We start from the raw sequence: 26,798 nt of genomic DNA, 5'->3' as shown, positions 1-26,798 counted from the left end.
CTTTAATAATTTAACAATATATTAGGTTATGAACTTTATAACAGAACATGTGCTACTTTTCACTCAATATATAATGAAATCTTATTTTGTACACTAATGGTTCTCAAACTTTGATAAACTAAGTTATCCCACTGCTAAAATTTGGAGATCTTTTTCCCAATTGCCAAAAAAAATTAAGCTAATGAATTGACTGTTCTTAGCTTTACTATATATTCACACATACATTCCTCTTAACCTTTGGTGTCTAATATCATTTCTGTTCCCAAATATTGTGTTGGCCATGTCTATGAATAAAATAGTAAAAATCTTGAGTTACTGCATCTAGGAAATATACTTAAATAAGTGCTACATAAAAAGTATCCTTGGTTCTATTTTTAACTCACTCTGTTAGTTTTCTTCCTAAGAGGGAGAAGTATAAAACCTATTCTCACTCTTCAATAACTACAAATACAAAGGCAGCAGGCAGAGGGTATGCAGAGGGAAACAGAAAACTATAACTCAAACTAATAGCACTCCTTCATTAACAAATATTTAATCCCTACTATATAGACAGCAAACACTATGCTATGTACCAAAAACAGAAATATAAAATGACTTATGAGTAGGCATACAGAATACAATTCTAATATAGTGTAAAAATTTTTTTAAGTATATACATGGAAGAGAGAGGAAGAAGTACCTCAGTCTATATAAGAGCCTGACAAAACTGTCAAAGCTAATTTTGGAAGAAGACACAGGAGTCTGCCAGGAAAATGGGACAAAAGACATTACAAAACTAAAAAATAGCATATATCAAATCAAGCATATATCAAAACAAGTAAGCAATGTGATTAGAAAACTAATTAATAAACTTAGGATGACAGGTTGGCCATAGTGAACTAAGTAAGGAGGCTAAACAGGTAAATCAAAACCAATAGTGTGAAGAAATTATAGGAAATAAGGCATGCAGGAGAAAGACCAGCTCAGTAAGCTCCTACAACAGTCTAGTTAAAATAGAGGGAGAGAAGAGCAACGAAAAAGTATACACAAAAATATCTATTAGGTAGACCTGACATACTTGGGTTCGGGAATGATTTTCGGATGGTGAAGAAAGAAGTTAACAAATAGGAGCCCAGGTTCAAACTACTACCAAGTAACACACACACACACACACACACACACACACACACACACACACTTTTCGGATGGTGAAGAAAGAAGTTAACAAATAGGAGCCCAGGTTCAAACTACTACCAAGTAACACACACACACACACACACACACACACACACACACACACACATACCCATGTGGTAGGAAAGCAAAAAGTTTCTGAAATCTAAACCTAAAGGGTCTGCAAGCAATTGTAATACATACTAAATATAGGATGTGATACAACAAGTAAGTGTCTAGTATGGAGGAAAAAACACCAGAGGGCATATGGAAGATACCAAGACCAGAACAATGAAGGAGAAATCCAAAATGAACAAGAATAGTGACAATTCTCTACATAGCCAGAGTGAAAAGTTTCCATTAATTTTAATATGTTTTTATTGATGTTTTTATTTCTCAGAGAGGAAGTGAGGGGGAGAAGACAGAAACATTGATTGACTTGGCTGCCTCCTGCATATCCCCCACCGGGGATCTAGCGTGCAACCCGGGACTGTGAATTGAACCCACAACCTCTTGGTGCATGGGTTGATGCTCAACCACTTAGTAACACCAGCTGGGGTCTATTAATTTCTTTTGTATTAACCTATAGTCTCTTCTCACAAAATCCCAATGTATAATATAGCATTTGTAGTGGTAAAAACAATGAAATTTTTGCATAGGTTTTTTTTTCAAAATTTTGCATTCTATTGCATTAAGTTTGTTCTTCCTTTGACTCTTTTATATTAGTGAATTCAGATATTTAAAATAATTATTCAGGTATTATTGTAGCTATCTAGATAGGGCAGATTCCATTTATTATTTCAATTAAGATTCTATTACTAGAGTGGAAAAGCCACTGGAACTCCTATAGAGAATATGAATGAACTCCAGTCAAGTAACAATTGCTTATTAATACTTATATCATAGACAGGTATCCATGTGGCTGTATTTTTGTTGTTGTTTAATCCTTACCCGAGGGTATTTTTTTCCATTGATTTTTTTTCTTTTTTTTTTTTTTAGAGAGAGTGGAAGGGAGGGTTGGGGTGTGACAGAGCAACATCGATGTGAGAAAGACACAGTGATTGGATGCCTCCAGCACAAACCTCAACTAGGGCCAGGGATCAAACCTGCAACCCAGGTACATGCCCTTGACCCGGAATCAAACCTGAGAGCCTCTGGTGCACAGCTGACACTCTAACCACTAAACACCAGCCAGGGTAAGGTGGTTATATTTTTATATTTGCATAAAGTAGACCTACAATTTTGTGAGCAATAATATTTCTTTTTTTGGTTGTTGTTAATCCTCACCTGAGGATATTTTTCCATTGATTTTCAGAGAGAGTAGAAGGGAGAGCGAGACACGTGGATGGGGGAGAGACATATCGTTTGGTTGCCTCCAGAATAGGGATTGAGGTAAGTGACCTTGACCAGAATGAAACCCCAGAACCTTAGTCCTCAGGCCGACACTCTATCCACTGAGCCAAACCAGCTAGGACTTATTTCTATGTTTTAATGACAGAATTAGAAACTTGGTATCTTCAGAGTGTTCACAAAAAGTCTGGTGAATACTAGGTCATTTGAGAACCTCTCTCTGATTCATTATTAACACACTAGAGGCCCGGCGCACAAAATCCCAGGCCTGGCCTGCAATCATGGCCGATCTGCCCCAGCTGCCGGCAGAAGCCCCCTCCACCCCCCACCACCCTCTGTGTGTGGGGTGACCAGCAGAGTGATCAGGGCACTGGCACCACTTGTGTCTGCCACCACACAACCCCGGTTCCCAGTTCCTCATCAGGCGATTGGAGCCTGCCGGCTGGGGGTAGGGAACAAGAGGTTGGCTGGCAGGCCTCAACTGGGCAATCAGGGCCTGCAGGCTGGGGGCAGCTCCTGCATTGAGCATCTGCCCCCTGGTGGTCAGTGCACATCATAGCCGACCAGTCATTCCGCCATCTAGTAGATTTGCATATTACACTTTTATATATATACTAGAGGCCAGGTGCACAAAAATTTGTGCACTGGGGGGGGGGGGGGGGGGGGTCCCCTAGCCCGGCCTGTGCCCTCTCGCAGTCTGGGACCCCTTGGGAGATAACGACCTGCTGGCTTAGGCCTGCTCCTGGGTGGCAGAGGGCAGGCCCAATCCCTAGGTGCAGACCCTGGTCAGGCTCAGAGAAGGGCCGATTGGGGAGTTGGGGCGCCGTCCCGTCATGCACAGAGCAGGGCGGATTAGGAGGTTGTGATGCCACCCTCAGTCACACTCAGGGTAGGGCCGATTGGGGGGTTGGCGCACCGCCCCGTCACACTCAAGGCAGGGTTGATGGGGAGGTTGCGGTGCCACCCCGTCACGCACAGAGCAGGGCCGATCAGGGGGGTTGGGGAGCTCCCCCCCGTCACTCACAGAGCAAAGCCGATCAGGGGGTTGAGGAGCTCCCCCCTGTCACTCACAGAGTAGGGCCAATAGGGGAGTTGGGGCACCACCCCCTGTCACACACAGAGCAGGGCGGATCAGGGGGTTGGGGAGCTGCACCTTGCCACGCTCAGGGCAGGGCCAATGGGGAGGTTACGGCTCTACCCCGTTACACACAGAGCAAGGCCCGTGGAGGGGGGTTGGGGCACCACCCTCTATCACCCACAGAGCAGGGCCGATCAGGGGGTTGGGGCGCCGCCACTGTCACACTCGGGGCAGGGCCGATGGAGAGGTTATGGCTCTACCCTGTCACACACAGAGCAGGGCTGATCAGGGGGTTGGTGCGCTGCACCCTGTCAAACACAGAGCCACAGGGCAGTCAGGGGACTGGGGAGCTCCCCCGTATCAGGCACAGAGCAGGGCTGATCAGGGGGTTGGGGTGCCTTCCCAACATGAACAGAGCAGGGCGGATAGGGAGGTTGTGGTCCCACACCCTGTCACTCACAGAGCCGCAGGGCGATCAGGGGGTTTGGGCGCTGCCCCCTGTCATACTGATCCCGGTGCCAGGAGGCATATTACCCTTTTACTATATAGAATAGAGGCCTGGTGCATGGGTGGGGGCTGGCTGGTTTGCCCTGAAGGGTGTCCTGGATCAGGGTGGGGGTCCCCACTGGGTTGCCTGGCCAGTCTGGGTGAGGGGCTGAGGGCTGTTTTCCTGAAGCGAGTGACTGAAGCTCCCAACCGCGCCTTGTTTTCTTTTTTCTTTTTTTTTATTCTGGGCCAGCTTTAGCTCTGAGGCCTCGCTGCTGAAAACATCGATACAATGTTGTGGTCTGGCTGGATGAATGCTGGCTGAATGAAAGCCGATTTCTGGGGTTTTGTTTAGCTTCTTATTTGCAACATAGTACATAGTTGCTTAGAGTTGCAGCTGAGAGGCCGGCAAGTGAGGCGGGGAACATTGGAGTCTGCAGTCACTGGAGCAAGCGAGCCTCCCTGCTCGCTTCAGTGCATGGCTGCCGGCCGCCATCTTGGCTGACAGTTAATTTGCATATACTCACTGATTAGCCAATGGGAAGGGTAGCGGTCGTACGCTAATTACCGTGTTTCTCTTTTATTAGTGTAGATAGAATATATATATAGATAAATGAAGCAAATCTTATTTGTCTTGAAAAATAACATACTGTTACAAAATTAATAAAATACATTTGGCAGCAATTACATTCATCCAAATACAAACCCTTAATTAAGATAAATTACTTTTTAAAGATTCTCATAGAATGTGAACTTCTTCAATAGGTACAGATAACACTTCATGATGTTTATGAACTACACCCTCTGGATTCTTTCACAAACACTTATTTGTAAGAATTAACAGAATTTCTAATATTTACCCAACAAAATTGGTTCCATTTTGCCACTTTTCACTGAATAGCCCTAAATATAAATGTTCAAGGCTCATACAAAAAATTGAAAGTAATCATTTAACCTTTACTACTTTAACTACTGTTAGTACTTTTAAGACTATCATTTTAATAAACGGCTAGTATGCAAATGGTCATCACGCCATCACACCAATCAGCAGGTACCTGCGGCTGCATGGTGCCGGGCTGGGGCGGGGGACCTGAGGCTGCGCCCCCCACTCAGCAGGGCTTGACAGGGGACCTGAGGCCACACCCCCACCCTGGCGCTGGGACGTGAGGTTGTGTCCCCCTCTTGGCGGAGCTAGATGGGGCTGAGGTAGCAGAGTCTTGGTGTTGCCCAATGGGGGGGCAAATAGCAATATTAAAATATTTTCTCTAATTAATTCCCTTTAAATATGCATGAATTTCTAGCACCAGGCCACTAGTCCTATACAATAAGAGGCCAGGGACTGTAAAGATGTAATGATCAGAACGACTAATCAAACAGTCACTATGAGGTACATTGACCACCTTTTGATCTCTCCCTGCAGTCTGCAGTCTCCGATCGCTGGATGGCCAATGGGGAACCATGGGGAACTGGGGTGAGTGGTGGCAGGGTCGGACTGGGGACTGACGAGCGGGAAGAAGATGGCCCTGATTGCAGGCTAGGCCTAGGGACCCTACCTGCGCATGATTTTGTGCACTGGGCCACTAGTCTATATATATAAAATCCTAAGCAACCATTACGACCGGATGATAACTATGACGTGCACTGACCACCAGGTGGCAGGTACTCAATGCAGGAGCTGCTCCCTGGTGGTCAGTGCACTCCAACAGTCAACCACCCGTGGCCAGCCAACATCCCGTGGTCCCTCCTCCCGGATGGCCAGCCCCAATCAGCCCGAATAATCCCCAATTGGGACTGGGAGAGAAGGCCCCAATCAGCCCCAATCGCCGGCCAGGCCGAGGGACCCCACCCATCCACAAATTCATGCACCAGGCCTCTAGTTGATATATAAGATGATTTGCAATATCTCTTAACTTAAAAGGGGGAAAAAAAATTTGTGGATAATCTATAATCAGTAGTAACCTCCTTTTATTTTAGTAAACAATAATAAAACCCAAGGTTTAAAAAGCAAGTAAATCCTTTGTTATTTGGCATTCTATGAACTATAACTATCAGTTGGCACTTTACTACATGAATATTACATATTTAATATTACTAATAACTGAGATTTTTTTAACTTTCAAATATCTTCTGAATAAAATAATATTAAATTGTTTAATGTCAAATTTCATGTTATTTCATTTACTTGAAAACTTATCATCAGGTTTGACATACAATAGGAAAGGCCTCTAACATTTAAATATCTTAGCTTACAATTACATAATCATTTCAAATATCTTGGTTTTCTAAGCTTAAATATGTAAATAACTTGACAATAAATATGTTTTATTTATTGTGAAACAAATAAAATTATTAGATAAATATAGATTACAAAGTCGTATCTAAAGTATTAAAATATTAATTGTACAATTCATTAGGGTGAAGTTACCCTAATGTAAAATAGGCTTCAATAACGTTTCTATTTTTTTAGATAACAATAGTTTACTTTTATTCACATCTTATTGCCATTACTAAAGGTTAATTCATAAAAACACTGTTGCTACTTTTAAAATATATATATATATTTTTTTATTGATTTCAAAGACAGAAATCCTAATGATGACAGAGAATCACTGACTGGCTGCCTCCCACAAGCCCCCCACCAGGAACCAAGCCCCAACCTGGAATCGAACTGCGACCTCCTGGTTCATAGGCAGACGCTCCACCACTGAGCCATGCAGGTTGGGCCATTTTTGCTATTCTAATATCTTTTGCCTCTCATTACCTCTTTCAAATTCCTACCACATAGCAGAAAGTTATATTGCAAGTTATATTAGAAGTTATACTGCAAATGGAGCACAGTAAGCATTTTTTAAGCCATTAAAATATGGCTTATGAACAATTTTATACAGCAGGTTACTGAATAACATGTTACATATTAACAGATCTATGGTACCATATGGACAATCAGATTTCCTTGATATTAAAGATGGAGTTGGCATTTTTGTCAAGAAGATATTTTAATAAAGATGTTTTAAAAAGTTACAAGTAGTATGAGCTAAAATACACATGTTATTTCTTTCAAATTTTAAATTTTAAGCAGTAAGCAACAAATTTTATATCAGAAAAAGCTTACAAAACATCTTACCTGTAAACAGTCTCTATGAAACCAAGCATTCTTACAACAAGGACTTCGTAATATGCTATAAGTTGGAACAGGCTCAATAAATTCCAAGCAAATGGTGCATGGTAAGGATTCTCTATAATTATTAGGTGTAATTATTTGAACAGGTCGATGGTTCCAACAAAATGACCTAAATTATTTAAAACCAACATCTAATAAATTACAAAGCACAATTAGGATAGCATTACAATTCACATTTATAAGAGAAACTTCATTTCTCTCTCTCTCATAACTAACCTACAACAGACTGGAACTTTGGCATTATAAGTCAGTTTCATCATCTATGAGCATGTTTAACTGAACTTTCAAAATGTGAACCTTTTGGTGGTAAGCCTTCCCTCACAGAATCTCAGGAACTAATATTATGTTGAGAATCCTATATAAGATTGTTAGCAACAGAATACACACATCATTGCAGTAAAAACTGCACAAAATTAAAGGAACTTAACATTTAAATATTTAATCATATAACAGATAAAATGAAAATAACTTATTCCTAACCCACTAAATTTATTTCCATTTGTATTATCTAAACTGCAGTTTTTTTACATAGGAAAAAATCATTAAATTGGTCAAGAACACAAGGACTAAAAGAAATAAAACACTCATGATACCTAATATCAAAATTTATAAAAATTTCATGTTTACAGCTGGATTCAAGAACCAGTACTTTCAGGAGCATCCAGGGGAGCAATATTTATTTTTTGGATTCCAAATTTATATGCCTTCAATTTACACTAGAAGTAAATATGGCTCCATGAAAGAAAACTGGACTATTACTGATAAATCTAAAGAGTGATATAAAAATATAGAATTATATAAGGTAAAAATTTTCACTATGAATACACATTAACAGTTCCATATTATACTCTAGAGCTGAAAGCTAAAGGTAAATAAGCCCATTTCAGATACGGCTATTCTTAAGACTTTGCAGATAGAAATGACTGCATATATATTCTCTCTCTCTCTCTCTCTACATATATATATATATATACATATATATATATACACACACACACACACACACACTGTATAAATTCAGTGCAGCTTTGAAAAAAAATTTAACAAAGTAATTATATAATTGGAATATCCATATCCATTACTGACTTTTCTTTGGCCATCATCTTTCATGTTCAACAGTTAACTCACGCAAAATTGCCAGTGAACTGGAAAATGCATTCTCTCTGAAGTCCACATGGGAAATGATAACTTCGTTTACATCGAGGTGCAACACATCCAATTGAAGCACCACTTTTCTTGCAAACACAGCATTTCTAGAAAAAAACAAAAAAGAATAGGAGCATAACATAGAAAAATTGAGCACTATAACTGAGGTATAAATAAATATTCCTTTTGAGGAGCCTGAAAATTAATTTAATCATATAGCAAATAGCTGTGGTGATAGTATATAAAAGAAATTTCCTGAAAAATTGTTCTACCCAGAAACAACCTAAAGACACTAAAGATTCACTCCTACAATAATTTCTGATATAGTAAACATCTGTAACCTAACATATGAATGAGAAAAAAAAGTTTCTTTTCCTTCTTATTTGCTACAAAAAAATAAGGGTTTATAAACATAATAGCTATACAGGAAAGTCTCATTCAAATTTCAAATGAAAACACATAATTAGGAAATATTCACCAAGGAAAATAGTTTCACAATACTAAAAACCAATCTGTAAAAAGAAATGGCTAGGATCACTCTATCCTAACCAAATGAAAAAGTATTAGATAATCATAATAGGTTAAATAGTGATCCCTAAAAAGATATATTCAAGTCTTAATTCCTGGTACCTGAATGAATGTGACCTTATTTGGAAATATGGTCTTTGTAGAAGTAAGTTAAGGATTTAAAGATGAGATTATTCTGGATTTAGAGGAGTTCCTAATTCAAATAACTGATGTCTTTGAAGGGGGAGATTTAAGACACAGACACACAGAGGGGAAGACCATATGAAGATGGAAGCAGAGACTGAGGTTATGCTGCCACAAACTAAGAAATGCAAAGCTTGCCAGCAGCCATCAAAAGCTCAGAGAGAAGCAAGGAATGGATTCCCCTTCAGAGCTTCCAAAAGGAATCAATTCTGACAGATTGATTTGGAACTTCTGGTCTCCAGAATTGTGAGACATTTCCATTTTAAGTGACCCAGGTTATGGTAATTTATTATGACAGCTCTAGGAAACAAACACAATAGCATTGCTACTAACTGAAATATAACAGTGGTATACAAACAAAGACTATTAGATGAATCAATCATTACTAAAATATAGAGCAGTACCTAAAGTATCTTGAAATCCTTGAAATGACCATTATAATGGTCACTGATGAAGAGATTAAACAGTGTCAATGCTGATCCCTCAATCACTACCAGGTCATAAGAGAACTAGAGGCCTGGTGCACGAAATTCATGTAGAGTGTGTGTGTGTGTGTGTGTGTGTGTGTGTGTGTGTGTCCCTCAGCCCAGCCTGCACCCTCTCCAATCTGGGACCCCTCAGGGGATATCTGATTGCCATAGGATCAGGCCTAAACCAGCATTTGGACATCCCTCAAAATCCGGGACTGCTGGCTCCCAACCGCTTGCCTGCTTGCCTGCCTAATTTCCCCTAACCACTTCTGCCTGCCAGCTTAATCACTCCCTAACTGCTCCCCTGCTGGCCTGATCAACGCCTAATTGCTCCCCTGCCAACCCAATCGCCCCCAACTGCCCACCCCTGCTGGCCCGGTCACCCCCAACTGCCCTCCCCTGCAGGCCTGGTCACCCCCAACTGCCCTCCCCTGCTGGCCTGATCGCCCACAACTGTCCTCCCCTGCCAGCCATCTTGTGGCTGTGGGCACTGCCATCTTTGAGGGCATAGCAGCCAATTAGCATATTCCCTCCTTATGGCTGTGGGTGCCGCCATCTGAGGGCAGGACAGTCAATTAGCATATTCCCTCCTTATTGGCTGTGGCGCCGTCATCTTTGCGATGGCATGAGAGTCAATTAGCATATCCCCTCTTTATTAAATAGGATACCTTGCCAACCTGATGCTCTCTCTCAGTAAAATGATATAGAGAATTCTAATTTAAGGTCACAAATGGAAATACTTCTTCAGGATCAAGATATTCTTAAAGGTTCACAATACAGTATACTCAAGAGAGAATTCAGATGTTTTAAGAAAACAGGTATTTCCAAACCGTAAGGAGACCTTTAGAGGCCACCTCTCACCACATATTCACTATCAGGAAGTTGAGGAATTTTGATACTAATACTCACCTTTGACTCTTAGATACCCTACTGATGCCCATTCTCCCAACCTTTTTCCTTATGCTCTGGAACCTCTACTTTACCATTAAGCCTCTGCAACCTCAACATGTTAAAAAATAGTTGCCTCGCCCTAACCGGTTTGGCTCAGTGGATAGAGCGTAAGCCTGCGGACTAAAGGGTCCCAGGTTCGATTCCGGTCAAGGGCATGTACCTTGGTTGCAGGCGCATCCCCAGTGGGGAGTGTGCAGGAGGCAAATGATCGATGTTTCTCTCTCATCAATGTTTCTGGCTCTCTATCCCTCTCCCTTCCTCTCTGTAAAAAATCAATAAAATATATATTTTTTTAAAAAATTGCCTCCATTTCTTTGCCTCAACTAAAATAAAGGTCTCTACATGCTTCCCTTATAAAATGTCTTGAATAAAGCTACTTACTTATAAACATAATGCCTATACACGAAAGTCTCATTCAAATCTTAAATGAAAACAACACATAATTAAGAAATACTCCTTAAATTCCAGACTTGCCCAGGGATGTAACTGGGATATGGACATGGACAGGAAGGGGGACAAACATACATTATTTTAATTGTCTGTTGCAGGTTGTAGGCCATTACTGCACATTCATATTTAACCTTCTCATTCTCTGACCTTCATTATTCCTACTCAAACCACTTGGAAACCCACAGTCCTTTCCTTGCACATCATCTAGTAGCTATCACAGAGTAGATTCTCATCTATATATATAAAAGCCTAAGCAACCGTTCAACCATTCGACTAGTAGCTATGATGCACACTGACCACCAGGGGCCAGAAACTGAAAGAACTGGCATGGAAACATGGAACAGACTGATGCATCTCAGTGGGAAGGGGGGGAGGGTGGGAAGAGAGTAACCAAAGATCCTATATGCATATTAGAGGCATGCACTGGTGGGGTCCCTCGGCCTGGCCTGCGGGGACCGGGCCGAAACCGGCAATCTGACATCCCCTGAGGGGTCCCGGATTGTGAGAGGCTGTAGGCCAAGGGACCCCACCGGTGCATGAATCCATGCACCGGGCCTCTAGTATTATAATGAAATGAGTGAGGAGTTAAAAGTTTAGAATACTCATCTTGGAGAACAGGCGAAGGCACTGAAAAAAGCACACAAAGTCACAGAAGGGCCACAGAGGTGTGGAGATCACAAATGACTGGTCTTCATACTTGTGTAATTTTACCTCAACCCATCATTTCAAACCAACAACTGAGGTATAAGAATGAAAAGTGAATGTCTGGATGACTCAGTATTGAAGTTTGAAAAACAGCGGAGTATTACTGTGTTCATAATTCTGATGATAAATGTGGGTGAATTGATGGGTTGGTTGGAATAAGATAAGGAAGTGAAAATCAATATTGTCACATATATTATCCAGGGGTGGTTAGGTTCCCTTTCACTTGCAAAAATACAAATGTTCTAAATTCATCATATTTGACAAAGTAAGCACTGGAACATAAAATAGAAGTCTTACAAATTTCTAGTGGAGAAACTGATAAAGAAGACTTCCCTAGTATTGACAATATTTACAGTATTTACTAAAATGAGTAAAATAATTTACTTACCAGTTTAGAAGCTCTATGCACTTCTTTCCTTATGTCTTCTATCAGGAAACCATAAACTCCTTCTTCTTCTTTACCTCTTTGCCAAATTCCACTTGACATCAACTATGAATATGTTCTCAATTAGAAAATAAACTCTAAAAAACTAGTTTGGAATAAAAATTATTTATCTATAATATTTTAATAAATAAAACAACTAAAATTTCAAGTACCTCTTACCTATAATAGTTATTTTTTATGATCAAAGTAAGAGGCTACTCACATTTTATTTGAAAGGCACTGTATATTAATAGTTCATATAATGAAATTAGTCTCTAAAATATTTCAGGAAATAACAGTCAAAGGAAGAAAGGAAAGAAGGAAAACAAAAAATACCTATAATTAAGCTTTATGGGGGAAAAGTGGTAAATACTGAAAGGTGTAAATGTAATAACAGTAAATATGAGGGGGGATAATACAGATTATTAGTGATATTTCAGGCTAACTGTAAATCTAGCTGGATTCTAAACCATATAAGGCATATTTACAGGGAAACCTACTGAATTGTAATTAACATAAGTGTTTAAATGTTTTAAAATCTGATTTTTAACTTTAGTTTAAACATGTTAAAGGAGCATGAATCAAGAAAAAGCATGGGACTGTGAATAACAAGCCCTGGCTTGCAAATCAGGCTCTGTATCCAACTTTCCAGATCCCTCAGCAAATAATTTAATATGAATGACCTTAAACACAAAAATAAAAACACTGGACTAGATTATCAATAAGTCACTTTTAACTTTAACATTCCATTGCCATTGGTAACATTACTACTCTTTTCTGTTCACAGTGAAATAGAATCTTATAAATGTTGAGTCTAGGGTCAGTATCTCTTCGAATTATTATACTCGCTAATAAAATAAGAGAATATAAAAAATTTAATGTGATCAACTTAAATATATTTAAATATTTCAAAAATACTTCAAAGTATTGGTAATATCAAAGTGCTTAAAGAGGCTTAATCAGTATATCTCCTAAAGAAAACCAAGTGATATACATTACTTAGGAATTAGTTATGGGGGGAGAGGGGGAACAAACTAATAAAATAGCCCTCTTAATTCTATATAAAAAGTAAAATAAACTCTTAGAAAAATGAAAAAGTTTTCTTGTTATGCAAAATATAATAAATTCCAATTTACAAAAAATTCTGGCATGCCAATTTCATTTTTTCTTAACTCTTGTTACAAAGGAATTAGGTTCTTAGGCCAGTCTAGAAGTTTGTTTAACTCATAGGGTAATTGAGACACAAAACTAGTCTTACAGAACCACTAAGAAATATGTTATATGTTTTCTTAAGGAAGCATCTAAAGAGTTTTAAGATGGATACTGTGGTAGGTATAAAAATATGTCCACAAATTAGTTGATACTCTTTCATTTAAGAAGTGGAGTCTAATTCCTTTCCCCTTGAGTGTGAGTTAACACTTAATGACTTGCTTCTAAGCAAGAGCACAAAGCAAAAGTGACAGTGATATGTGACTGTGAAGACTAGGTCACATGATTCCATGATAGTGTATGTATCTATCCCCTCTTTCTTTTTCTTCACTTGCTCTGGAAGAAGCCAGATTCCATGCTGTGAACAGCCCTAAAGCGGTACCCAGAAAATAAGAATTTAAGACACAGATTCAGTGAATCAAGAAATTGGTGGAGGGAATGGGGAAATAAATGAGACTAATTTTCAGTATGAAATTACTTTTCTTTTTCTTTTGAGTGACCCATCATAAATTAACTTATTTCCTTTTCTACAAATATTTATTACCTTTAGTCAAAAGGTTAGGCAAAAATAAATATGTAATGATGGCAGGTCTTAATGAAAATCTTATTTTTACATATAGGCAAAATGAGAGCCAGAATAGTTAAATAAGTTATCTAATTCTCAGAAACCAATCATCAGGATCTAATCCTCTTCTTTAGAAGAACATCAAATTTCTAAGATTTACATATAAATTATACTCACCAAACAATAGTAATGTACAGTGAGATTCCATTTCTCATTAATTTTCTTTTCTCCATATTTATTAGGACAATCATCATTTTTTCGACAGAAAACACAAGCTAACAGTGAAAAAGTAAATTAGATAGGAAAAATACTTTGTAAATTAAAAAAAAACAGCAACACCCTATGGAATTAGTGCTTTTTTCAATTGATATGTTCAATTCTTTCTGTGTAAGCAAGTCACATTATGTTGTTATCAATAACTTAAAATTTCAACACCTACTTCTAAAACAATAATGTGACTTTATATTTTATTCATTAATCTTTAATGATGAATTCCAGTGTATAGATAAAATGGCAACCAGGAAGGTAACATCACTGAAAACAATGGATTAGGAGTCTTCAAAACTCTATTAAAGCAACGATTAAACTGCCAAAAACTGTCAGAATCAATTTTTCAGCAACTCTGAAATCTTACAACAATTAGGAGGATCCTATATAATAAAAGCCCAGCGACCATAACGGCAGAACGACTGCTCAACCAGTCACTATGAGGTGCACTGACCACCTCTTAATCCCTTTCTCCGGCTGGCAGGCTATCATCGCACGATGGTGAACAGGGACCTGGGGGTGGGTGGTGGAGGGTGCGGGTGGCACCAGGCCAAGGTCCCCACCCTGCCAGTTGCCCCACACACAGAGGGTGACCCGCAGCGGGGGTAGGGCTGGCGAGCGGGAGGGAACGGCCGACCTCTCGATCCTTCCCCCTGGCCTTCAGGCTCCAATCGCCCGATGGTGAACGGGGAACTGGAGTGGGTGGCGGCAAGAAGGCGGGGCTGGTTGCTGGCAAAGATGGCCCTGATCATAGGCTAGTCCTAGGGACCGTACCCATGCACAAATTCATGCACCGGGCCTCTAGTGCTTAATAAAAAAACAAGTTGCTATATTTGATGAGAACTTTATGGTATTTTAACTCACCCATCACCTCCCACCTCCCAATCTCCAGCTGGGCAATGGCCTTAAGTACAATGGCCCATGTCCCTGGTGTGGATTGTCCAAGAGGAGGTAATGTGGACTTTGTTCTCAAAGAAATGTTACTGTTTGTTTTGACCTATGTAGAGGCTCCCTGAGGGGATGGGCTCAGATGCTTGCCTTTGTTTTGCCTACATCAGAACTTTCTCAGGGCTGGAGTCTGACCATTATCAAAAGCATTTAGACAAATATACTAACTGCAGCAGCTTGAAACAAAGGATAACTGACAGGACAAGCAGGTGACAGACTAAAAAGCCTAAGAAAGAAGAGGCTGGAAATAGGGGATACATGGGGAAATAATGGCTTTGAAAAGTTCCCACATATAGTGAGGGAATCTAGGACACACACATGCTCAGGGCTGGGTGCATACTCAGGAAAAACCCAGAAACTACGCTTCCACCTCTGGCTGGTCAGGAAGCTCCTGAAAGCCTCTATAAAAATCAAATTTAATTTTAACTTTAAGGAACTAAGAAGAAGAAAAAAAAGAATAAAGTAAACCCAAAACTAGCATAAGAAATAATAAACATTAGAGCAGAAAAAAATGAAAGAGAAAGAAAACAATGGAATGAATAAAAGCAAAGTTGGTTCTTTGAAAAGGTCAACAGAATTTTAGACTGACTCACAATAAAAGAGAGAAACCTTTAGATTGACCTAGAAAAAAAAGAAAGAAGACTCAAAACTTATGACAAAGATACAAAAATCAAAACAGTGTGGTACTGGCATAAGAGAAATGGAAAGATATATAGACATATAGATATAAGGAAAAAAAGATTCCAGAAATAAACCCATATATCTAAGATCAATTAATTTTGAACAAGGATTCTAAGACCATTCCATGGGAAAAGAAAAGTCTCTTCAACAAATGGTGATGGCAGGCCCTTGCCAGGTAGTTCAGTTGGCTAGGGCACTGTCTCAATGCACCAAGGTTTCAGGTTCGATCTTTGCTCAGAGTATATACAAGAAGCAACCAATGAAACAATAAATACATGGAGCAACAGAATGACATCTCTCTCTCTCTAAACCAATCAACAAAAAAATATTTCAAATGGTGCTGGGACAACTGTATAGTCACATGTAAGATAATATAATCACACTCCTTCCTAACACCATATACAACAATTAAATTAACTCAAAGCAGGTCCAAGACCTAATTGTAGGGTCAAAACTATACAACTCTTAGAAGAAAATATAGGGGTAAGTCTTCATAACCTTGAATTTGGCAATAGTTTCTTAAATATCACAAGATCTAAAAACAAAAGTAATCAAAGAAAAAATAGAGAAATTAAACTTCACCAAAGTTTAAGACATTTGTTCATCAAAGGATAATAACACGAGAGTAAAAAGATAATGTACAGAGAATTAAGAGAATATATTTGGAAATCATATACCTGTTAAGGGTCTAGTGTCCAGAATGTATAAGAAAGTCTTACAACTCAATAAGAAAAATACAACCCAATTTTAAAATAGGGCAAAAGATCTGAATAGACATTTCTCCAAAGAAGATATATGGTCAGTAAGCATATTAAAAGATGCTTAATATCATTATTCATTAAGGAAATACAATCTAAACCACAATGAGATGCCACTCCACACCCACTAGAATGGTTATAATCAAAACACCCTAGCCGGTTTGGCTCAGTGGCTAGTATCAGCCTTCAGACTGAAAGGTCCCAGGTTCGATTCTGGTTGCAGGCTCAATCCCCATTCCTGGTCAGGGCGCATGCCAGAGGCAACAAGTTGATGTGAGGTCTCTCTTTCACATGATGTTTCCTTTTCTCTGTCTCTCCCCCTCCCACTCTCTCTTAAAAAATCAATGGAAAAATATCCTTGGGTGAGGATTAACAACAACAAAAGTAATAACACTTACAGTAACAATTAACAGATAATAAGAAATGTTTGGAAGGCTGCGGAGAAACAGGAACCCTCATATACTGCTAGTGTACATGTGAAATGGTATAGCTACTTTGGAAAATAATCTGGCAGTTCTGCAAAAAGTTAAACATAGTTACTGCATGGCACAACAATTCCATTCCTGGGTATACATGCCAAAGAAATAAAAAATAAATATTCAAACAAATATTTCTATACTCATGTTCATAGCAGCACTGTTCACAATAGCAAAAAAAAGGGGGGGGGGAGGGGATGTTCACTGATAGGTGGATAAATAAATAAACAAAATATAGTATATCCATACAATGGAATATTATTTAGCTAGAAAAAGGAATGAAGTACTGATACATACAACATGGATGTGTCTTGAAACATTATGCTAAATACAAGAATCCAAGCACAAAAGGTTACGTACATGATTCCATTTATATTAAGATTTCATTATCCAGAATAGGTGTATTACAGAGATAGACAAAAAGCAGACTGATGTTTTCCAGAGGAAATGAGAAGTGACTACCTAATGGGTATAGAGTTTCCTTTGACAGTGATGAAAATATTTTGGAGCCAGTGATGGTTGCACAAAATTGTGTATGTACATAATGTCACCAAGTCGTACATTTCAAAATAGTTAAAATGGTGAATTTTCTATTATGTGCATTTTACCACAAAAATAACAAATTTAGAAAGAAGTTTGAGAAGCTCAGCTCTAAGCAAGAGCAATTTTAAAGTGCTCATTCATGCTATCCTGTGCACTGTTTCTGGCTCCTGAGGAGGTCTAGACAGAAACTGAGGGTCCCAGCAGGGCCATATTGAACTTCCGAGTCTGCATGACTAGCTTAAGCTTTACTGAACTTCATCACTCTCCAAGCCATATCTAGGAAGAGCCTTATACACATAAAGTTTGCTGATGGAGGTATGCAAATAATGCTACACAGCCATGAAATACCACTATAACCAACAACATGGATGAATCTCATGAGCATAACGATGAACAAAAGAAGACTTTGAGTCAGATATTATTCTTGGGAAGGATAATAGGACAGCATGAGGACAGCAACAACAAGGATGACTTCTGGGTGCTATTTCTATTCTACTTTTTGTTCTGGAGGGTGGTTACACAGGATGACCCTAATTATTACCCTGAGGAGTTTGTAATTTATTTGGGGTGCAAATAGGAGTCAATGAAGATCTGTGAATTGGCAGAGGTATAACCAAAGATGTGTTACTAAAGAAAAAGGAGAAAGACTACAAGAATCTAGAGCAACTGAAATAAAAGAGACTCACAAGTGGCCAAAAAGAAAAGAGGAACTATGTAAATACAAGATGGTGCTGCTGCCAAGCCATTTTATCTATGTGCCTTGATGTAATAGTCTTATCCAAATTTCCAAGTGTCTCATGAAAATGTCTCAAAATGAACAAAATTGTTCTATGTGACACTAGTGGAAATAAGAGTGAGCCAAATCTAGCTATCATCTGTGGCCATGTGATGTCCTGTAATCTTTCATATGTATTACTTTGGATAAAAAATGAGCTGGAGTTAATAATTTTGTTAACAGTATACTATATTTCTCAAATGTACATGCAATATAAATTTTTAATATGATACCAGATATTTATCTGCAATAATGGATGGGAAAAAATTGAGGGTTTAATATCCTCAGCAATTTACAGAAGCTCCAAAATCCAACATCTTATATTCCCATCACATACATTGAAACCATCATGACAATGCTGTCATTTTCCTTTGTGAGACCGAGGCAAGATGGCAGGTTCTAAATAATGCATAAGCTACCAACATTCCTGCTCATATTCCTTTCAGAAAATGGTGAAGTGTCTTTTTTATAGTCCATAAAGAATGGAAATCATATGGTGAATCAGATCATTGCTTTCAGGAGGAGCTACCACACAAACTACAGGTTCTTCAGTTCACCCATGTCAGGAACAGATTGCCAGTGTACAGAGAGCCTCCCAGCTGCATTTTCCCAAGGCTGAAAGAATCCACACCAGCTTAAAATCCTGCCTCTACCTCTTTTTACTCACCAATGAGCATGCCCCTCACCCATTTCATTCCTTTCCTACGAAGTCAGGTTAGTATTTTACACAAATCAACAGTGATCTCAGAGAAATGTGCAACTCTTTCCTTTACCTCTGAATACAAATCCCAGTCTAGGTAGACTGAAAACAGAACAGGAAATATAACCAAATATAACCATTGTTTAAATTAGCACTAGTCTTCAATTACTGGGCCACACAGATGCATGCTGACATTTCCATGTTTCTCTGAGAGTAGGACCAGAGAAAAACTAGGTGTGCTGGGAAGAAATGGGCAACGTCCAAGCATAAGGTGTCCTCTTCTTTCCTTTCTTGTTTGTTTTTTGGATCATCCCTAGGCTTCCAACTTCCAAGATAAATTCTCCCAACATCACCTTAACCCAAACATCTCACTCTGCTCCTTGAATTCATAGCAACTCTAAGAGCAAAACCCTCCTCCAAGAGATTTCTTATAGTGCTGCTTGGTTTTAGCCTTTATTGTATATACTAGAGGCCCGGTGCACGAAATTCGTGCACTGGGGGATGGGGTTCCCTCAGCCAAGCCTGCCCCTCAGTCCGGGAGCACTCAGTGGATGTCCTACTGATGGCCACAGTCTGGCAGCAGAGGCTCGGTGCAGCCGTCCCCGTGTGTGTCTGTGTGTGTGTGTGTGTGTGTGTGTGTGTGTGTGTGTCTCTCTCTCTCTCTGCTGGGAGCCTACCTCCAGCCACACCCTGAAGGCTTCGAGCAGGCGCCCCTCTCTGTTGATCTCTCAGGCACCTGGCCTCCACTGCATGTTGTACTCCCCCTTGAGCTGTGGCCAGGGGGCGCCCTTTCCTGCTGTGGGATCCCCAGGGCTACCCAGGGAAAAGCGCATAGGGGGCCTGGCTGGAGGCCGCCCTTTCCTGCTCCATGATCGCCACAGTGATCCCATGGGCAGGCGCACACTGAGGCTGGCTGCAGGCCGCCCTATCCTGCTCGTGATCTCCGCGGAGATCCCACGGGCAGGTGCACACAGGGGCTGGCTGCAGGCCCCCGTTTCCTGCTGTGGGATCTCTGGTTGCTCATCCCTGGCAGGAGGGCCTGTTGGGGGCGTGACTGCTGGCTGACAGGCAGCAGTTCCCATCAGTGCCGGGGGATCTCCCGAGGGAGAGCCGGTTGGGGGCCTGGCCAGTGGCAGATCGCTGGGGTCACGCCTGCCAGCCCTGGGTCGGGTTGCACAGGGGTCACCCGCCATCAGGGTCACAGATAGCAGGCCCGGATGGCGGCGGGGCAGGCAGAATAGCACTGTCCCATTACTACCTGCAGTATGCAAATTAGCCGCCATCTTGACTGGCAGTTAATTTGCATATCACTCTGATTAGCCAATGGGAAGGGTAGCGGTCGTACGCTAATTACCATTTTTCTCTTTTATTAGATAGGATATGACTTACTTTCACTACTATAAGGTAGGAAATGTGTAAGATCTCTAGGTTACCATCTACATTCCTTCCAGTGCACAGTTGACTTCCAATAAATATTAGCGAGATAAATAAAGACTAAAGTAAATACATAAATAAATAAAAATAATCTTAAAAAGGCAAACTGTAGCCCTAACCAGTTTGGCTCAGCGGATAGAGCGTCGGCCTGCAGACTCAAGGGTCCCAGGTTCGATTCTGGTCAAGGGCATGTACCTTGGTTGCAGGCACATCCCCAGTGGGGAGTGTGCAGGAGGCAGCTGATCAGTGTTTCCAATTCTCTATCCCTCTCCCTTCCTCTCTGTAAAAAAATCAATAAAATATATATATTTTTTAAAAAGGCAAACTGTAGAGTCAGGGACATGTGAGTTAGGACTCAGATCTACATTCTCACTGTATAACCCTAGACAGGTCACATAAATACTTTATGGCTCTGTTTCCTCCTTTTTTTAAAATAAATCTTTATCGTTGAAAGTATTAAATATGTCCCTTTTTTCCCCCTCTCCAGCATCCCTCCCCCACAACCGTCACCATCCTATTGTCTGGGTCTATGGGTTATGCATATGAGTTCATTGGTTGATCTCTTCCCCCTCCCCACTCTCCCCTGCATTCCCTCTGTTTCCTCCTCTTAAAAATGAGGACAACAGTACCAACCTCAAACTGAGTCTTAATGAGGATTAAATGATATAGTATATAGTAATATAATTAAAAGGGCGTGGCACATAGAACTGAGGAAGAGTTAGTATAATTATTATCAATCTTTCATATCTCATGATGTTTACTTATACAGAAAATTTATAACATACTAATAAAACAATGAGAAAATTACTAGCTGAAGAGAAAAGCCTCCGAGAATCTCAAGGTGGTAGATCAATACAAGATGGAAGGAGCTTAACTCTCTAAATGAGTGCACAGAGCTGAAACTCCCTGTCTGCCCCACCTCCACTAAATAATCCACACTGGACTGTAACATGAGCACATAATAAATTTTTATTGTGTTAAACCATTAAGACTTTAGGGATCACCTATAACAGTAGCAGCTAGTCTTATTTACCTTAACTCAGGGATGGGGACCTTTTTCCAGCCAAGGGTGAGCTGGATATTTATAACATCGTTCCCAGGCCATGCAAAATTAGCCTGCTATATTTGGTTAAACATTTAATTAACTCACCCATAATGTCTTGGCAGGGCCAGACCAAATGATTTCGCAGGCCTTATAGGGACAATGGGCTAGATGTTCCCTATCCCTGCCTTAACTAATCAACAATCAATGTTATATGTTAAAAAGGTGCTCTATATTTGTTATCTAGGCTAGTCACAAAATAGATTCCAATATTATATTGCAAAATATCCCCTCTATATTTACCTTCCTCACTCCAGTTTAATGAGATAAGCCATACCTGAAAGCCCCTTCCTCCAATCTTTTAAAAGAGTCTAGCTCCCCTGCCTTGCCCCATATAAAGTAATTGATCATATTAACTCCAGCAAATTGCCATTTGTTTATTGGACATTTTACAACAGCAGCTCCCACCTTAATGTCTTCATCCCTAGTGCCTACACTTTTACTGTAAGTGGGCATGCAGCTATCAAGAGAAAGAGAAACACAAGGAATTAGCTTACACTACAAAAGAGGAGTCCTCATGATATATGCTTAGATGAAGCTGCATCTGGTATATACTGTGAGCCTGCAGCTTTCAATTTGTTCCCCTCCTGCCTCCACCCAGTATGCAGACCCTGAATACAGGACAGGATAGGTTTTCGGCATGGATTTTATAAATAGATTACTTCTGTTTTTATTTGTACTTGTTGTTTTTTAATTTTAATGTTTAGAATTCAGTAAAATTGTTCTGACTTCATTGTATGTAAGATCATCTTCTACTATAGCAAATGATATTATTTCATAACGAGAGGCCCGATGCATGAAGATTCCTACAAGAATAGGCCTTCCTTCCCCTGGCTGCCGGCACGGCCTTCACTCCGGCCAGAGCTGCCTTTCCTCCTTCACTCTGGCCCAGAGCCACCTTTCCACCTTCCCACACTGTCCAGAGGCCCGGAGCGGCTGGGGTGGTGCAGAATGCCTGCGTTGTCGCCATGGCAACAACACAAGCATCCTGCCCTGCCCCCAGGCGCTCGTAGTCTGCGTGCATGCGCACTGCCCACAGGCCTGCCAGCTTTGTTGGGTTAATTTGCATACCCACTCCTGATTGGCTGATGGGCGTCATGAAGGGAAAGTCAATTTACATCTTTCTCTTTCATTAGTGTAGATTATGAAATAAACACATTTATATATATACCAGAGGCCCAATGCACGAAATTCACGCTTTGGGGGTGGGGCGGGTTCCTCAGCCCAGACTGCACCTTCTCACAGTCCAGGAGCCCTCAGGAGATGTCTGACTGATGGCTTAGGCCCGCTCCCCATAAGGAGCGGGCCTAAGCCATCAGCTGGACATCCTTAGCGCTGCAGTGTAGGCGGGAGAGGCTCCCACAATCGCTGCTGGGCTAGCCAGCTGTGAGTCTGGCTTCTGGCTGAGCAGTGCTCCCCGTGTGGGAGCACACTGACCACCAGGGGACACCTCCTACATTGAGCATCTGACCCCTGGTGGTCAGTGTGTGTCATAGCGACCAGTTGTTCTGCTGTTCACTTGATTTGTATATTAGCCTTTTATTATATAGGATATCCTATCTAATAAAAGAGAAACATGGTAATTAGCCGTACGGCCGCTACCCTTCCCATTGGCTAATCAGGGCAATATGCAAATTAACTGCCAACCAAGATGGCGGCCGGCAGCCAGGCAGCTGACGCAAACAGGGAGACTTGCTTGCTCCAGTGATGGAGGAAGCCAGGTTCCCCGCCTGCCTTGCCGGCCTCTCAGCTGCTCTCTAAGAAACATTGTAACAAATATAGAAGCTAAACAAAACCCCAGAAACCAGCTTTCAGTCAGCCAGGCTTCAGCCAGCAGGACCGCAACATTGTTTCAAATACAGAAGGTAAACAAAGGCCAGAAACCTGCTTTCAGCAGCGGAGGTCTCATAGCTGGAGCCGAGCCTCAGAGCTAAAGCTGGCCCAGAATAAAAAAGAAAAGAAAAAAAGAGGTTGGGAGCTTCAGTCACCCGCCAGCCTGAAAACGGCCCTCAGACCTTCATCCAGACTGGCCAGGCACCCAAGTGGGGACCCAAACCCTGAAGGGCAAACAGCCATCATCCCCTCACCCAGGCTGGCCAGGCATCCAAGCGGGACCCCCACCCTGATCCAGGACACCCTTCAGGGCAAACCAGCCAGCCCCCACCCGTGCACCAGGCCTCTATCCTATGTAGTAAAAGGGTAATATGCCTCCCAGCACCGGGATCAGCAGAGCAACGAGGCCTCCCGGCACCAGGATCAGCGTGACAGGGGGCAGTGACCAAACCCCGATCGCCCTGTGGCTCTGTGTGTGACAGGGGGCGGGACCACAACCTCCCTATCTGCCCTGCTCTGTTCGTGACAGGGGAAGGCACCCCAACCCCTGATCAGCCCTTATCTGTGCCCGATAGGGGGGAGCTCCCCAACCCCCTGATCGCCCTGCGGCTCTGTGTGTGACAGGGTGCGGCGCCCCAACCCCCTCCCCCCCCCCCCGGACGGGCCCTGCTGTGTGTGTGACGGGGTAGAGCCATAATCTCTCCATCGGCCCTGCTCTGAGTGTGACGGGGGGAGTGCCCCAACCCCCTGATTGGCCCTGCTCTGTGTGTGACAGGGGGCAGTGCCCCAACTTCCCTATTGGCCCTACTCTGTGAGTGACAGGAGGGAGCTCCTCAACCCCCTGATGGGCCCTGCTCTGTGCATGACAGGGGGGAGCTCCCCAAACCCCTGATTGGCCCTGCTCTGTGTGTGACAGGGTACAGAGCCCCACCCCCCTGATCGGCCCTGCTCTGTGCATGACAGGGGGCAGCGCCCCAAGCCCCTGATCGGCTCTGCTCTGTGAGTGACAGGGGGTGGCGCCAAAACCTCCCTATTGACCCTGCCTTGAGTGTGACAGGGGGTGTTGCCCCAATCCCCCAATCGGCCCTACCCTGAGCGTAACTAGGGGTGGCATCGCAACCTCCCGATCCGCCCTGCTCTGTGCATGACAGGGGGCGGCGCCCCAACTCCCCAGTCGGCCCTGCTCTGAGCCCGACCAGGGGCTGCAACTAGGGATTGGACCTCCCCTCTGCCACCGGGGAGCAGGCCTAAGCCAGCAGGTCATTATCTCCCGAGGGGTCCCAGATTGCGAGAGGGCACAGGCCAGGCTGAGGGACCCCCCTCCCAGTGCACAAATTTTTGTGCACCAGGCCTCTAGTACATATATAAAATTGAGTCAATCCTAGCAAAAAAATTAAGTAATAACAGAATAGGTAGTATTTACATCTGGCAAATATATGAAGGTACTCTATGAGTTACTAAGTTTCAGAACTATTAGCATAGTTGATAGAAGTCTGTAAGTAAAATCAGGAAAGCAGAGGGAAGTTTAAGAACACAAATTTCCGCCGAAACCGGTTTGGCTCAGTGGATAGAGCGTCGGCCTGCGGACTGAAAGGTCCCAGGTTCGATTCCGGTCAAGGGCATGTACCTGGGTTGCGGGCACTTCCCCAGTGGAAGATGTGCAGGAGGCAGCTGATCGGTGTTTCTCTCTCATCGATGTTTCTAACTCTCTATCTCTCTCCCTTCATCTCTGTAAAAAAAATCAATAAAACATATTTAAAAAAAAAAAAAAAAGAACACAAATTTCCTTATCTAACATGATGTGGAGTCCACAGATACTCTCTACAAAGGATAGGCAAGCCATAGAGTTCTAAGTGTAATATGTTAAATTGAAAGGGAATAAAAAAATAAATCTATAGCCTGGCCGGTGTGGTTCAGTGGTCGAGTGCCGACCTATGAACCAGATCACAGTTTGATTCCAGGTCAGGCACAAGCCAGGGTTGTGGGCTTGATCCCCAGTAGGGGTCATGCAGGAGGCAGATGATCAATAATTCTCTCTCATCATTGATGTTTCTGTCTCTCTCTCCTTCTCCCTTCCTCTCTGAAATCAATAAAAATATATTTAAAACAAAATAAATCTATAAAGGGATAGATGAGAGGAGGAGTGGTAGCAGAAGAGTATAAAGTAACAGTTTAGCCCTAACTGGTTTGGCTCAGTGGATAGAGCGTTGGCCTGCAGACTGAAGGGTCCCAGGTTCAATTCTAGTCAAGGGCATGTACCTTGGGTGTGGGCACATCCCAGATAGGGAGTGTGCAGGAGGCAGCTGAATCAATGTTTCTCTCTCATTGATGTTTCTAATTCTCTATCCCTCTCCCTCTCCCTTCCTCTGTAAAAAAATCAACAAAATATATTTAAATAAATAAAGTAACTGTTTAAATTTTTCATTTTCCATGGTAACAAGTCAATAAATACTGTTTAAGTTCAATATATAAATGAAGAAAAAACAACTAAAAGCAAAGGTCTGTATCTATTTGAGGAGACTGTTGTGACCATTCAAAGTTAACTTTTGCTTTTCATGTTAAACTTTCATGTTTTGTTTAAATCGTTCTCACCTACATTTTTCCTTTTGTAAAGGAATGTGAAAAAATTTATTTATTAAATAAATAATTTTATTAAGATATAAACAATGCCTGATAAATACATATAGAGAATACAAATAAAATATAGCAAATTTTCTTCCTATAGCAAATTTTGTTGAAATTAACACACACACAATGTTATACTTTAATACATGAATATATGAAGCAAGCATGAATCGGGGAATTCATTTCTATAGTTTGAGTAGCATTTTGAAGAGATTTATTATAAAAAAGCATGAGTAAAATATTTTAAATTGTATTTGAAAATATTTTAAATACTGTTACTTACCGAGAGTCCGTGAGTCACTTGGTTTATTTTCATTCATTTTACTAGGAAAAATAAGAACATAATACAGCCAGCTTAATTTTAAAAGTTTCAAATTATCCATTTTAAATTTAGTCAGTGCATAATTACAAATAAGTTGCATATTATTTCATACTCTAATACATGACTTCCTCACTTTTTATACAACTAAGACTGATAGTTCTGGACAAAAGGTGGTGGACATTGTTAAAATTGGAGGGAATGTTTTGTTGTTATCAAAAGATTAAGATAACTACTTGTACTTAGAGGATAGGGGCCAGGATTTCAAGACATCCTGCAATGCACCCAACAGTCCTACACAACAAAGAACATTCTAGGCCAGCAATTTTCAAGTTTTTTTTTTTACTAAATTCTTCAGCACACAAAAAAAACATAGTATTTTTTGTCAATATGACAAAACACAGATATAATTTTGATTCATTCACATCAACAGCTATTGTTGTCTTGGTCCTTGTCACT

The 26,798-nt window shown here is 41.2% G+C and overlaps 1 protein-coding gene across 1 annotated transcript in view; it reads right to left on the bottom strand.

Annotated features, from left to right (window-relative positions):
• Positions 1-26,798, bottom strand: part of G2E3 (G2/M-phase specific E3 ubiquitin protein ligase) — a 75,143-nt gene that overhangs the window by 28,723 nt on the left and 19,622 nt on the right. Inside the window, exons 3-7 of the mRNA XM_070427366.1 lie at positions 26,304-26,344; positions 14,056-14,153; positions 12,069-12,170; positions 8,376-8,500; positions 7,191-7,356 (exon numbers count right to left, since the gene is read on the bottom strand). Of these exons, the coding sequence (XP_070283467.1) occupies positions 7,191-7,356; positions 8,376-8,500; positions 12,069-12,170; positions 14,056-14,153; positions 26,304-26,340 (528 nt within the window). The 5' untranslated portion in view covers positions 26,341-26,344. The remainder of the gene's footprint in view (positions 1-7,190; positions 7,357-8,375; positions 8,501-12,068; positions 12,171-14,055; positions 14,154-26,303; positions 26,345-26,798) is intronic.

The sequence above is a fragment of the Myotis yumanensis genome, unplaced genomic scaffold (assembly GCF_028538775.1).
Source record: "Myotis yumanensis isolate MYYU_CA2020_CCGP unplaced genomic scaffold, mMyoYum1.0.hap1 SCAF_1, whole genome shotgun sequence".
Lineage (NCBI taxonomy): Eukaryota > Metazoa > Chordata > Mammalia > Chiroptera > Vespertilionidae > Myotis > Myotis yumanensis.
The sequence above is the reverse complement of the archived record's forward strand: the minus strand, read 5'-3'. Positions and strand labels throughout refer to the sequence as shown.